The sequence below is a fragment of the Pangasianodon hypophthalmus genome, chromosome 12 (genome assembly GCF_027358585.1).
Source record: "Pangasianodon hypophthalmus isolate fPanHyp1 chromosome 12, fPanHyp1.pri, whole genome shotgun sequence".
In the NCBI taxonomy this organism is placed as follows: domain Eukaryota; kingdom Metazoa; phylum Chordata; class Actinopteri; order Siluriformes; family Pangasiidae; genus Pangasianodon; species Pangasianodon hypophthalmus.
Window position 1 is genome coordinate 9,676,566 of NC_069721.1, and position 16,109 is coordinate 9,692,674.

Consider the following 16,109-nt stretch of genomic DNA (forward strand, 5'->3'; position numbering starts at 1 on the left):
TGAGATGCTTTGAGCAACGCTGAATCATCCCCTGGAAAATAACCTGCAAGTCCAACTTTTTCTCCAGTCTTCAGAGTTTTGAAGCTGAATTGTGAGCTGTTTTTTGTAAACCCAGGCACCAGTAGCTGTTCTGTAATAGGATGGATGCGTTAGAGACTCTGTCAGGCTCTGCGCTGGACTCCAAAGCAGAGCGTATTGCACGCTACAAGGCCGAGAGGCGGCGCGAGTTGGCGGAGCGGTATGCCAACCTGGAGGACCTCACCTCCAAATATACCAGGAGGGAGAGACTCCGGGACAATGCAGATGCTCCAGACACAGCCCCTAGCACAGAGCAGAAGCCTAAAGAGGTCAGTGTCTGTACACGAGATCAGCCTGCTGAATCTAACGACAGGGAGCAAGGAGAGAACGAGAAAGAAGTGCAGAGTGAAACTAACACGAAACAGGGAACTGCAACAAGATCCCGGCACGGGTGAGTTGGGAATCCATTATGAATCCTTTATTTTTTATATATCGTCTTTCTAAGCTGCGCTACTACAGGTTACATTTAGAACGAGGGTTGGGTCAGGGCATGTCCTGCTGTTATGAAATCTGAGATGTTTCAGTCTGAACTTGCTCTCTGCTGGGTGTTTCACACTTCTGAGAGATTAGAACTACAGGGATTCTAAGTAAACACTTGTGTAGAGTAGAGAACACGGTGATATAAATCAGCCGATTAAGAATGTGCTCTATGTGTGGCTGAGGGGAATAAGGGTTAAAACTTTTCCCTCCTTGTTTGGAGCTGTTTCTTTCTTAGGAAGTGGCAAACATTGCAGAATTGCAGGCTTGTTTGGTCCTGACAGACCCCATGAGCGAGGTTTCTGAGGCTAAAGGATGAGTTTTTCACAAGGAATTGCTTGCAGGCTTGTGCTTGGATGTGTACAAACAATGAACTGTGTCTCAAACAGTGATTCACTATCCTGTTTCCTGTATCCTGTATTAGTTCATTTAACTTAATATGAGGAAACCATAGACAAACAGACATCATATTTATGGTTTGTACTAAACTGTACATTATTATTCTCACTCAGTGCCTTTGAAGAACATGAGGTAATCTGAGCACAATGAACATGACAGTCTGCCATTGTTTCTTTGTGCTCAGGGTGTTATTATATGAGCAACCTGCCATTCTGGCTGTCATCCATTTTGTCATTGTTCATAAAGAATTTGAGTTAATGCCCAGGTCAGGGTCTTGACTTCTTACTGGATAAGATTATAAATTAACACACTTTCAACATTCAGTTGTCTCGGTGTCAGGGATGTGCATAACAGGTTCTGTTTGAATATTTAAAGTTCTCAGTGATCACGAGGGGAGAAATCAGGGGAGAAATTCAGGTTACAAGATGGATTTCAGAGATTTCAGGACAGGATGTGGAGGGACGGTGGAAATGGATTGGGTGATGGAAGGAGAAGTGGGTGTGGTTGGGGGGTTGGGGTAATATGCATTTTAATACAATTCAAAGTATTGTTAAACATTACAGCAATTTTAACATTAAACAGCAGGAAAAGAGAATCTTTACTTTTACTTTTACCAGCTCCATCAGGTCCTTGTTGCTTTCTTTAGTTCTACTTCCTTCACCTTCCTACCTCCTTTATCTAACCCTCAAACCAAAATCTGAAATTTTTCACCAGGGTTGGAAAATACTTCAGTAATTTTACTTTGTAACTATACTTAAGTATTATTTTGGCACTTTGCTTGAGTATTGTTACAACTGAGCACTTATAAATGTACTCCTACTTAGTTAAATTTCTGAGAAAAAATACTTTATACTCTTTACATTTTTATTTAGACCTTCAAATTACTTTTACAGAAAAAATTATGAAGGTCCCTTCTCTCATCCAGCCAATGACTGTATGCTATCAATGAAATGGGATTAGTTTAACTTCAGTTCAGTCATTTCAGTTTATCATCCAATCAAGGTCATCAGTTTAGAAAAAAAACTATCAAGAATCAGGTCAATTCATCATCTGTTGTGTCAGTCTCGTGCTACACAATGTAGTTAATGATATAGCTATCTATGTGTGATTGAAGATGGATAAGCCACAGGACTGCAGCTTGGAACCTGAGGTTGAGCGTCCCTGGCCCTGCCTCAGTACAGTGTTTCAATGGAGTAAGCAAAGACTCGTATCAAATACGTCGTCTTTTTTACCTCCCTAAAAGGCATGAACTCCATCTAATTTGAAAAAGCATATTGAGGAAAGTTTTACTAATTTGCTAACATTAACTAGCTAGCCAATTACATTAGCTACTGGATTGGATGCTACTCTAACCTGGTATTAGCAAAGAAAACAGGTTAACTTAGTTAAATAGCCTTTATTTTGTCACATATACATTATAAAAGAATTTCACTGTGCTGTAATGTATATGTGACAAAATAATAGCTTCTATATTTAATTAAATTAACCTATTTTCTTTGCTAATACCAGGTTAGAGTAGCATCGAATCCAGTAGCTAATGTAATTGGCTAGGCAGCCAGTCAAATTCTAGCTAATGAGATTGGATAATGTTTTCAGGTGAAATGGCGTAGTTGCTTGTAACAGTTTTAGGTAAGTAATAAAAGTTACTTTTGTACATGGAAGACATTTAATCAGTTAAAATCATTTACTTTTTACTTTTTAATACTTGAGTTTTTTTCAAAGTAGCAACTTTTTTACTTTCAGTACATTTCAATACTTGAGTACATTTTTGATATATGATAATTTTGATATTTAATACACTTTTTCTACTCCTGTTTTTTACCTATGTGTAGGAGACATTGTGTAGTACATTGTGTAGTGCATTTAAATAGCTGACTTGACCTGATACCTAAATAGTCCTAAATGCTAACCAAAGATTCAAATCAAGTATATGTGTATATGACGACTGTTGTAAACAACCTAGCAGGGCTAAGCCTCTCTGTCATTCAAAGATTATTTGCTGTTAACAAATCTCTTAAAGCAGATTATTTTTTACTTTTGTGGAACCAAGCGCAACAGCAGCACCAACGGTGGTAAGAATAATACACAGAATGGTATGAAAAAGCAAGACTTGGGCTGATTTCTTTCTAGCCCAGACTGTAGATTCTTGGCAGTGACAGTTTTTTAGGTGATTACACAGAACAAGACGCCCCCTAGATTTGATCTTCTTTTTTTTTTAGCCCATGTTGCTGACACTTTTGTAACACATTATCAGCAGTGATTGAAAAGGCTCACGTGAAATACATTCATGGGTGTAATCAACACGAACCAGGTAGATTATTTACTCTATCATCCTTTCTTCCTAAAATGCTTTTGGAGGAACAAAAAAGTAGATAGAGTCTGCAAACATTATCCAATCATTGTACAATTTACACAAAAGGACAAAAGTCAGAACTGTAAGTTTAGTGTTTTTTTTGGTTTGAATGAAAGGGTTACATGTTCTCTCTTTATCGTGACTGGTATTCAAAGGAAACAGGTCAGTAGAGCATTACAAAGTTGAAAGCCTTAAATCACGCACGTAGCTGCCAATCTGCTTTGAAGTGTGTGAGTTACAGTTTACCTCACATCATTCTTATTATGCCGTTGATAAGACCTCACGATATAATGCATTGCTCAACCCTAATAGTTTCATCTTTATGACTGTGTATGTGTATGTATGTGAATATGTGACGTCAGAATTCAAGGTGATTTCCCAGGCCACCTGGCTAGGATACATTTAACAGAAGACTAAACTGTGACCATGTGACACTCCACTAGACAATACTGTGATCATGTGATGTAAAATGACACGTGAAGAATGCTCCATTACATATCTCTTCAGTGCAGTATGACGCAGGTTTCTTCTGCAGTGTGATGCAGGTTTCTCTTCACTCTAGGCATTTTTAGGTGAGTTGGGTTTAGTTTGGAAAAATCAAGAGATTTCTGGTGCTTTTGTTAAATAAGATTTGGTGAAAGAAAGTAACTACTATTGGAAAAACTGCTCAGAAAAATGCAACATATTGTGCAGCATTATTTGAAGGGTACAGACACACGAACTAGAACTTGCCACACTATCAGCTATAAGGTGATAATGACATGCCACAAAAGCTTGTTAGCATGTGTTCAGCAAGCTCCAGGCTAATAACTCCATGTTGTGTTTGCAGTTAGTGTTTGTGTATAATATACGTCTTTTGTCCGTGCACAGCAATAGCACAGGGATCCAGTTAATGCAGTTGAGCTGGTGGTAAAACAGTTAACTGTCAGGCCAGCCTTTCTTTTTTCCATCTGCTCTGTGTTTACACAATGAAGGCCCCAGGTTGTGTTTGCACCTTTCTGAGCTTCATGGAAATCTTTCCAACCCACATGACAATGATAACACACAGTTCACTCATATTATGAGATCTCTTGCAGTGCATTTGAGCAAAGCAAAGCTGTAAGCTTGGATATGTTGATACTTTTTACAGCTTGGCTCATATCATAGCATCAAAAGTGGTATAATATGAGGATGTCAAAGCTGTAGTGAATTTAAGGAAATGAAATTTGTGTGATACATTCGAGGCCATGCAACTCTACATGCCCTCTACTTCCTATTCTGAAAGTGCCTCCTGCACCACTAAATGACCATGTACTAGTAACCATGATGCTTTTTTTTGTCCTTTTAGCACATTCTCTGCATGCACTGATTTATTAATTTCTCTTCTCTCCTTTGCCCTTTTCACCTATTTTCATCCTTTCCCTTTTTGGTTGATTGGTTGGGGTGCATGCAGTTGACTTTTGACCTCTCACTGAGAGGTCTGACAGACAGTCACAGTTTTAGGTCAAGGCTAAAGGTTCATCAGTAGTTCAGTTACAGCTCTCATGGGGCCTGTGTCAGGAGGTCAAGCACACTTATATAGTGTGAAGTAGCAGGACTGGCCCACATACATGTGCCACTTGGACAGCGGAGTATAGGTGTGTGTGTCCACTAAGGTTGTAACACAATGATACTATCTGTACCTGTTTAGTGCTCAAAATATTTGTATCAGTTTTCAGATTTAAACCCGAAGTGGGCGTGGTCTTTTTAATTCCTCTTGCATATTATTTTTCTTTGTACCTGAACGTGACATTTCCTAACAAATTTAGTTGGTTCTATTTACCAAAATCTAAACCAAATAATAGCCTGATTTAAAGCACCATGTCCCTGACCAGGTAGTTACTATGAAAATGCATCATGCAGCATCACATGTTTATGTTATGGACGTTGTCTTTTTTGTCCAGGGAAGTTCATATATGACTGCTCATGCTCACATGACAGTTAAAAACCTCCTGCTTGTGTGGCTTTTCTTTGCGTCATGCGGAATCCCAGTCTCAGTGCCACCTCTAGTCTCTTGTTTGTATCTGTATTTGTGCCAATATAAAACACATTATCATGTTCATTCCAGATAATATACTCGCATTTGGTTACATCCCTATTGTCTGTCAACATTTTTTGAGAACATCTCTCCTGAATGAGAACTACATGGATACGGGAGGAGTTCTGTGACTGGTATGTAGAATAACTACACAATGAATACATCATTTCAGCATACAAGAAAACAACGCCAGCTGTGTGAGCATGAAGCATAATTTCACAGCATTTGTTGCTTATTGCCGTGAGCAGCATGTCACCAGAACCATGTACAAAACACACTCCTGTGATGTATTTGACTCCCCACATGTGTTAAAACAAAAGAGTCATGGAAAGATTCTGCTTTGCTTGTCATGCCACATTACTTTTGATATAAAACACATTTTAGTAATCACTTTTTACTAAAAACTTTTTTAACCCTAAAAACTGGATCATCAGAAAAGTATCTACTCTGCAAAAGGAACTGAAAGGTTCTTGGAACTATGGTCCAGGAACTAAAATGAGTGCTGATCGGTGAAACTGTAACAAAGGTTCCCAGGTTTCCGGGAACCTAGTTTCCTGAAAGGGTTCCGGTGGTGGAAACATTTTAGATTTTCTTTCTCTTTCTCACAAACCCACACATGAACATGCTTACACATTTGAATTTCAGTAATTACAAACCTCAAGTATAGACACTAAATTCTGGTAAATCTTCTCACACTATCTCTGGGAAGCGCTTGAGCAGTCACCCGTTCTGGGAAAGGGAAATGGTCGTGACTATGTTTAGCCAGTTTACTTTATGCTTTGTTGGGAATCAGCTTTTCATCAGTGTGTTGTAGGTGCTGTACTGGATGTGTGGCATTTGTGTTTATGATAATGCATTTCCTGTTTTTTAATTTTGTGAAAATGTTACCGTGTCCTGAAAATGTTACCATGTCCTGACTTGCGTGTGTTACTGACGCATGTTTTCTTGATTAAACGTTTTTGTCTGGGTGTATTCCCTCATGTTAAATTTGTCTTGCTTATGTAATGTGTACATTTTAATTAAAGCAGGCAGCTGCTCTCCATCGTGCGCCTTTTCTGCTGGACGTCTCTTGGCCCTTGGAGACTGATCTAGCAGGCTGGCTCTAAACAGATGTAACAAAGTCTTATTGTAATGGAATCTTATTTTCACTGGCCACATCTGTGACTAGTTTTACTTCAAATGCCTCCATGTAGAGACAGATTTTTATCATGCACTGTATGAAACAAGCTTTATCATGTATTTAACTAGAGCAGATTCTTCTCAAAACAGACAGGAGGGGGATGCGGGGGGAAGGGGGTGGATTTCAGGTGGATTTGCGTCATGTGATGTATTGTTTCCTCATTGCTCTGTCTCTCTCATTCACAGTCTGCTGGGCACAGAGGAAGTCAAACCGCCAAAGGGTAAGTTACTTTCCCCAAGTCCCTTCAATGGCCCCTTTGTCATTCTTCTCTCTCCTTCCTCTTCTAATGCCGTTGTGCTCCCAGAATCCCTTTCTCTGCTAACTGAGTAGGAAGAGCAGCATCCTGTCATAGCACACAGCTGAAACGTGAGACAGCAGTTATGATTCAGGATGGCGTGAAATTAAATGTCCACACACACACGCATACATGCAAACACATCACAGACACCTTCCAGATGACTCAGATGGAGATTTACTTGTCACATGGAGTTATCATCAAGGATTGCTGTCTCTACTGCTAATCTTTTAAATATGGTCTTGTTATTAGTCCATAAGTTTAAACAATGGATATGATATGGATATTTTTGCAAACAGTTTTTAAACCTTCCATTTTCAAAATTCTGTGATTTGAAAAGACTAGATAAGCATGCCAGCTCAGTGAGTGTATGTCATAAACTGTTGCCAGCCTCAAGAATAATGTTAAGAACTGCATGGAAGGCAAAAAAAAGCTCTAAAATGAAAAACGACACATTTTCATGGATTTATATGTGTGGGCTGATGACAAGGTAACTATTGCGTAAGGTTACACATGAATATAAAGTGTTCACCTGGATCTTATCCAGAATCTCCTAGGCTATGGTTTGTAATGCCTGAGCAGTGAATTCAGAAGCAGTGTGTATCATATCCTGGCGTCTTCACACGAGGGTGTAATAATAATAAAAAAAAGAGAAATTAAATTTCAAACGTTATCAAATTAGAATTTGCAGACCACAAACCTAGCACATTAATAACACATACAAAAAAAAAAGAAACGGGCATGCGCAGGTTGGTGCTGTGACGTTAACGTTTTCAAAAACAGACATTTATCCATCCACATAAAAACCAGTGAAAACAAAGATTTGAAATTTCTACACCTTAGAGGGAGTTTCAAAAAGCTCTAATTTCAGTGATCCAAAATGCTGTTTTCATGTGGACTGGAAGCCAAAACATTACCGAGATTAAATCCTCACACAAAATGGCTGTCCTTTCAACAGACTTTCAAGGACAGTATGACAAATCTTGAAGTTTCAAAACCAATCTTTTATATCATACTCTGAGTCAAATGGTGTTGTCATACAGTAGCTCGGCCTCATGCTGTGTAGTCTTCATCCACATAACCTCAAAAATCTGATGATACAATGGTAATTACTGCATTTCCCAACTTTAGTCATTATGAGTAGTACAGTTTATGAGTATGAGTGATACAGACCGGCTATACAGAGCAATTCCGAAAACACAGCAGACACACACTCATTTTTCTATTTTTTTATTTTAATATTTCTCAACTTACACTTATTTTATAGCTTGTACAAGAAGAATGACAGTGATGTGATACTGGTAGATTTGTTTATATGCATCCCCAAGCTGCATGAAATAGTAAGTCAAGATATTATGACACTAGAGTTACTGATTTGTTTCATACAGATAAGCAACACAGTTAAGGGAAAAAAACAACAAGAGTGTTAGTAAGATGTTGGGACACCACAAACTGTCAGAATAGCTTCAGTACATCTTGGCATAGATTCTACATGTCTCTGCAGCTGTAACGGAGGGATGAACACCATTTTTCCAAAAGATCTTTCCTCAGTTGGTGGCAGTGAAGAGCGCTGTCAAGAGGATGCAAATCATGCTAGCAAAAAAAAATAAAATAAATTTATTTTTTTATCACCCCTGGTCCTCCGGTTTTCGCCTCTCGGAATGGCAAGCCATTTCCTTTCACATTCCTCAGGTGAAGAATAAATGTGCATAACGGCCATCAGCAACAGTCAGAGTAGAAGTGATCCTCAGTCTGCTTTGGTTGGCAAAAGTTCTTAAACATTGGCTTGGTGTGTGACAGCCTTTTCTCACTCACACTCTCGCTCATGTTGGCTGTGTGAAGTGCATAGATGTGGAGCAAGCCAAGTAATATCACAGCATTGCATACTGGCCTGCTGTTTGGGAATCCCCACTTCAATAGTTCTGGCTGACAGTTTGGAAGCAGAAGCCCATCGGGGACTCACACACAACTCATTTGTTCCACTGCAGCAAAGCTGGTGGAAAATATCGCCTACAGGACGGGGAATGCTAACTCAGCACATACGTTTTCATTACACAGAATGAAAGGAGGGAGCGACGGAATGAGAAAGATGAAGGAATAAATGTGAGGTTTGGTATGAAATTAAAGTGTGGTGGTTCACCTCTCTGGAGAGGAGATGTGATATTCCCATCACAGACCTCAGTCAGTTTCAGCTCTCTCAGCAGGAGCAAAGCACAGTACTCAAGACTAATCCCGGTACCTATGAAAAACTGGCTAACCCTGCAGCTCCGTTTCCATGCTATCACACGGGCTTCTGCTGTGGGTCAGAGCGTTCCCACGCAGAACACACTCACGCACATACACACAGCTGGATCTGAACCTCCTAATCTTTCACAGCTGGTTCCAAATGGCCTGTATAGATTTAGTCTGTATGTCATTTGCAATACAGCTGTGACATTTTCGCACTGGCTTCACAGCATATTGTTTAAATGGTAATTCAATGCACATTATGACCATGATCATATGACCATAAATATGGACTAAAACCCCCCGCCATTACACGGTGCTCTAAGATTAGACTTTGGAGGAGATTAGATTCATCTGGCTAGAAAGAACACACACAGGAATGACCAGTGCGATGTATCATTCAGGTTCACAGTGAACTGCTCACCTCACTTATCACCTGTTCTTTCAGTTATTAAGGTTTGAACAGTGCACCCAAGTGTGCAGCTCCCACAGAATTTACATCAGAGATCTAGTTTCGTAAAAACATAAGAGGTTGTGTTTTTGTGCAAGCATAACCTAGGAGGATTACACCAGTGTAAGCTAATTTATTTGGGTTTAAGTCAGTTACTTCCTATTTTCATGGTAAGAAGTGCCATTATAAATGTGGGTGGAGCAGCATGATGGGGTGTGGCAGTAGAAATCTGTCAAAGAAGTGGGATTTTTATACTGACTTTGCTCTTGCATTACTGAATAACACAATATTTAACTTCAAATTAAGCTTTTCTTACAGTCAGATTTTGTGGCTGTTCATCATTTATGACACCTTCTTCACCTACTTCACTAATATACCCAACGCTCCTGTACCCAACTACTAACTCAATACAACTGACTGAATTATAATATTTTATCTGAACAAATTTAAATGAACAACCTGATTGTGGGTATTATATGTGAACCAGACAGTTGACTCAGGATATATGCTGGAGGAATATGCACAGAGCATGGTACATAATAGATTCAATCAAAATATCTATCAAAACCTATTAAATATCATATCACAGATATAAACACTTACATGAGTAAACACCCACAAAAGCACACTAGAGGACAGAAAGCATATCTGTTGTATGTTATGTCAACCAGTCAGTTATTTTTAACACTAAAAATCAATCTGAAATCGTATTGAAATTTGATCTTATGTATGGCATACTGTGTAAACATTATCTTTAATAGAGACTGCAGCGTGCAGAGCAGTATTAATGAGCACAGCCATCAAAAATGAGCACTAGGTACCATGAATAGTGCACACAGAAGTGTGGATGCATGGAGAAGTGAAGCGAGCATGCACACTTCACTGTCACATGAGAGCACTTCACTTCGGCAAGCACTGAGCACTCCTCTCGCTCACCTGTGTCTACACTTTGCTTTTCACAAGTCAAATTAATTTTTGAGACCTACGGGGAGAAAAGATTTATATTCCCACTGCTGTGATTGGTCACTCATAACCAGCCCCCTTTCTTCTGGAAATACAGAATCTCATTTCAAGCAAAAAAAGCTAAATAGCAGCGACGAAAGAGATCGCAGAAGTACAGATGAATTAAACATAACGCTTAAATGCCATATTATGCATGGAAATGTCACTGTGCAGACTGCGCTTAGTTTTCAAAAAGAATGAAAGGATTTGATTTGATTTGATTTGATTTGATTTGACTTGATTTGATTTGACTTGATTTGAAAGGATATTGCAGTAGCAAGCTTAAACAAACTTCTTGATAATGTATTCATTTTAAAACAACTCCTTTTTACACTTGACACTCTTTGTCATTCTACTACCTGCACAAATGCTAATAAAAAAATATGAAAATATTTGCTGTACCTACACACAGCAACGCCACAATCTTACACTTTTTTAAAAAATGTTTGCCATTTATTTCCTTATTAATTTTGGATTTGCATTACAATCCAATAGGTTAAAATTGAGAACATGGATTGAAAATGAACCAGTATGTGGATAAAACAGCAGCATAACATTCTTCTTTTTTTCTTTGTGTGTCGCCAGCTGATGACAAAGAAGATGACAGCTGTAAGACAACTGCGTCTGCAGGGATGTCTCGCAGTAAAGTAAGTGGGTGGACTTTACCCGACGCTCCAGTTTCTTACAGCTCTTCATCTGATATCCTGCTCTGTTCCACCTCTGCCTTTATTAGACCTTTATTATACTAATACTGCTTTGTTTTAATGAGAAGCATTTGAAGACCTTTTGAGGAATGGCAGCAATGATCACCCCTAGTATATTAGTACATTATTAGTTGCAGGTTTACAGCAGCAACATGCTGCCGCTCTTGTTGTAAACATTAGGCTTTCAGTGATTTCTGCCTGAGGATTTTAATGTTTTACACATAAACTTACCTTCATTATTGTCTGTGGTTTTCATTTCCACAAAATAGTGGTAAAATCATGATGGAAGCGTGAGTTCATTTAAAGTCATTAGAAGATGTTTTCAGACATGAGTGTGTTGTGTTAAGAGCTTGGATAAGTGTCTCCAAAGATATTTTCGAGAACAATGTCTGGCCTTTATTAAAGCTTTTTTTGGATTATCACTGCAAAGCCCCATAAATCCTTTTTAAAGATATGTGCATTTACCCCAGATGACTATTTTGGCTGTTACAGTTGGATGACGCCAAAGTCTCCATCCTAGACTTTTGAGAATCTCATTTGTCAACCTCTGGACTCAATAAACAATACTCTTGTTTAGTATTGGTTTCACACTTGGCAAATAAAGTAGTGTTTTTTTTTTTTAAATCACTTTGGCCATGTTTTATCTACTCCAGAAACTCTAAGAACAGATTGAGTGATCATTTTGTTGCTTATGACAGAGTTCTCGTTCCTTTTTCTTCTCTCTATCTCATTCTCTCTCTTTCTCTAATTCTCTATCTCTTGCTCCACCGTGATTCACTCTTCCTGACCTCTCTACCCTTTCTTAACTGCCACTTACTCGCATTCAGCTTAACACACTGTTTTTTCCCATGCTGTTTGTTTGTGTGTGTGTGTGTGTGTGGGTTTTTTGGGGGGGGGGGTTGTTCTATCTCTAGGAAGCCCTGCTGAGTCCCTCTTGCTATGCCCAGTATGGCTGTGTGAGGGCCTTTTTTTAAATCCTTAGACTGAATGGCTAATTGTAGAGCTGTTGAATGGCCTGACTCTGGAGGTTTGTTTTGATGTGGAAAGTACCCATAGTTCCACTCTATTCCACCCTTTCTTTAATATTCTTCCTTTCTCTGGCTTTCTCTCGCTTTCTGTCTCTCTACTAGGATTTGGAGTCACCTGAAAACTCGTCTAGCTCAAAGGCCATACAGGAGGAAGCCATACAGGAGGGTCACCGCGCCAACAGACAGAGAGAGCCAATCAGCACTCAGGACAGGCCAACTAAAGCCAGGTAAGTAAAACAGGACAGAACATGGCCAAGAAACATTCATATTGTCTGTTTTTTTTGGACTTTGGGCCTGAGAGCTAATTTGTGTTCCACTTATCCTTCCTAGATCATACAATCCTTAGTCATACAATCCAGGTAATTGTGGTTCATTACCCCGTGGTTCTTTAGCTGTGATGTCCTTCTGTTTTGTAGAGAAGGGTTAATCATGGGTTTCAATCATCATAGCTTCTTGCAGAATTCCTGACAGATAGGCATCTCTCTGAAGCAGGATGTAAGCTGTTTTTCTGTCTGAGTCTTATTCTGAGTGCATGAGTGTGTCTAGATGTCTTTTATGAGATAATGACACGTGAGGTAATGACATTTCAGAATATGATTGGCACTCATTCCTCGGCAGCCATACCAGAAGCTGAGTCAGAGAATGCTTGCGAGTCTGGTTCTCATTGCTCTGCAGGAAAGGAGATCTGCTCTGCTTCTCTCACTGCTCTGCAATGTGAAATCCTGAGCCTGCCTGCATTGACTGATTGGCTCCAGCAAAGCCACATGAGACTCTGGGACACTCACTAGAGCTGAACTGAAATACAGTGTGTCTGGGTTTTATTCATCCAGCTCTGCAGTGTGCTATATAAAATATGTTATTCCAAACTGTCAATATTTCAATATTAAGCTCTTCCAGCGAATTGGAGACTTTTAGATAGGGTCCAAGATCAGATTTATGCCTTATGTATTTACGTAATGTCTGCAAAATCCCCAAAACAGACTTTTTTCGTGTTGCTTTATTGCAGTTTTGAGATAGCTGATTAAAGCTTGCTAGTTAATAAGCATGAATGTGAGCATGTGTTTCTTGGACGGTTGCACACACTGAATACATTTTCTTATCTATTGTGTGATAGGCAATATGGTACAGTGGCCTTGGACTCATAGAAAACTCCCAGTCGAGGCTATAAGACTCACAGACATTTAGCCAACGATTGCCACTATGTACTAAAAGTTATATTATACATAACTTTAAATTCGTTTCTAAAAATTTATCTAAAAAAATTTATCTAAAAAATTTATTCGTTTCTAAAATCTTTAACAAAAATGCCTTGTTGTTATATTGTATGGTAATTGTGTTTATACCACAGCATGGTTGAATTCTCAAATGAGAAGGTAATTTTCTATAACATCAGGGCTTTAACAGTAGTTCTGACTGTAACATGAATGACAGGTTAATATTAATTCCCTAGTTCCAATAGGATATTGTTTCCATTGTAACAGCTTTGGATGGCAGATGCTCAATATAATCTAAACCTAATAATAAACAGATAAGAAAATGTGTTGTTTAACAAATAAAAATTCATAATTGTTGATATTGTGACGCTTTCTGTTAGGAGACGTTTTATGTAACATTTATGACAACATTGTTGTCATTGTGTCAGTGCTTTGTAACAGTCAGTAAGTTTCTCAACATGGAAAAGTCTTCAGGACAGGAGTTTGCTCTTTGCTGGTTCTCAATCAGTTGCTTTTTTTTGTCTCATTAACTTCAAGAGAAAGAATTCAGGAGAAGCTGGTGAAGGAATGACTTTATAATGTTAACAATAACAGGAACTTGTCTCACAGGTATTCCTTAATATTAAATGTAACTATAAACAGTTAAAAAGCGCATTGTGCTGTTTGTTAATAAATTAAAAATTGTAACTGTTGGCAAATTGCTGTGGTATAAGTGGGTATAATATCACACTTCAGACTGTGTTATTACACAAAAATATTCTCTGTCGTGTTATTCCTTACTTAATTTATGTCCCACCACACCAGAATGAAATTTGCAGTATATCTCATGCTGCAAATTAAAGACTAAACATTAAAACTAACTCTAACCAACACCACCATATGTAATAAATATAACTATTAGCATTGTGTCACATACAATAGAGTACAGTAAACCCTGTCAAACATAAAGCCAGGTTTAAATAATAAACCTTTTAGCTAAAAGTGTTTTAGGATGAACACAAAAGGATATGCCAATCATTTATAGGATAGTATTCTACTTTACACAGTCAGCAAAGCTCTTCAAAGTGGCGTCAGTATCTGTTACAGCTGATAAAGTGATATGTGGGTGGGTGTGTGTCTACAGCTGCACGTGTATTACCTCTGACAATGATGTACTAGCAGGGTGTGCTCTGCTATCATGTGAATTATGGCAGGAAATTGTCAGAATGTATGTTTTGGGCTGTGTGTGTATGTGTGTGTGTTTCTATGAAGGATGGTGCTTGAGCTTGGGCTGCTGTTCTTTTTCACTTTTGCTCTATTGGCGGCTGATGCCATGATGACTTATTTTTAATGTGTGTAAACATTCATGCTGATTAACTTGTCTCTCCAAGGCAGCTCCTCTCAGAAACAGTACAGAAACTACAGTGTCTGTGTTCATTCATTCCGCTGCTCATAGAAATACAGCATGTGGTTTAAGTTACGCATTTCATGTAAACCATAAATTTAAGGGAGGAAAAACAATGATGCAACTTGCTGTCTTTAGGATAACCAGATTACTTTTGCAAAACAGAGCTGACTTTTTCTTTAATTTACTGTCTCGAAAGCTTTTTTATTTCTTGCTCTGTTTTTTGTTGCAGTCAGTCCTTATTGTCTTCATCAGCTAAGGAAGAGGAGCCAGATGGAGAGAAGGGCAGTGAGAAGTTGGAAGCACAGGATGAAGGGGAAAAGGTAAGAGTGTACACTAGAAAGGCCTCTACATAGAGATGATCGTGTGATTGTCATGTTGTTTCTGTAACAGTAGTGTTGCAACCTAGATTTCTAGCTATCGTGTGATTGTCATGTCGTTTCTGTAACAATAGTGTTGCAACCTAGATTTCTAGCTACTGCTAGGTTTCATCATGAACCATGAACAGGAACTGTCTAATTTGACTGATGCTGCATAAGACTATTGATCATAGACTATTGTAGGAAGAATTGTATTGTATGAAAAAGGTACTCTGAAAAAAAGACACATGCTTGACAACTTGAAACTGTGTGAGGTAGAAGTAGAGACTGTCGAGCTCACTCAGTTACCCATACAAACCTTTTCAATCTAATTCTAAATTATGCTTTGCAAGTTCATTTTTGTGTCAGGTTTAAAGGCTTTTCCTGTCAGACTGATTAAAAAACTGGTGCATGGAAGTCCATACACATGAAATTGCAGATTGCCAGTGCTATTGTAACTGGTGAGATCTATCATATATATCACGGTATGTGGAAGAGTATCTGAAGCTGAGGGTGCTGTGACAGTAGCTTTAACCAAAAAGTTTTATGTTGATGTTGAATTTTAATCTCGCTTTCATTCTTTAATATACCCTTTAAGTTGGAATTTGATTGGTTCTGCAACAAAACAGACAATCAGACCAAATATCTCTTAACTAGACACCCCCTCTATAGGGGTGGGACGATACAAGTGTGCCTCAATGCAATTAGAAAATGACACTTGATGCATTGTGATGCATCTTGATTTTATATATAAAGGATTTTTTTTAACTGTGTGACCATTTTTACATTTTTTTCCCTATTTTCTCCCCAATTTGATAATCTGCCAATTCCCACCCACCAGCCAGCTCTCCCTGTCATATGACAGATACCAACCGGGCAGGGTGAAGGGTCACATGTGCTTCC

At 38.6% G+C, this 16,109-nt stretch overlaps 1 protein-coding gene across 3 annotated transcripts in view; it reads left to right on the forward strand.

Moving 5' to 3' along the window:
• Positions 1-16,109, forward strand: part of svild (supervillin d) — a 54,068-nt gene that overhangs the window by 15,522 nt on the left and 22,437 nt on the right. For 2 of the 3 annotated variants that reach the window (XM_026914984.3, XM_026914985.3), the window contains exons 2-6: positions 1-469; positions 6,729-6,763; positions 11,103-11,164; positions 12,352-12,476; positions 15,080-15,170. In XM_026914984.3, coding sequence (XP_026770785.3) covers positions 141-469; positions 6,729-6,763; positions 11,103-11,164; positions 12,352-12,476; positions 15,080-15,170 — 642 coding nt within the window. In that variant the 5' untranslated portion in view covers positions 1-140. Of the gene's footprint in view, positions 470-5,393; positions 5,498-6,728; positions 6,764-11,102; positions 11,165-12,351; positions 12,477-15,079; positions 15,171-16,109 lie in introns of all 3 variants that reach the window. The other variant, XM_053238680.1, reaches the window with a different exon arrangement.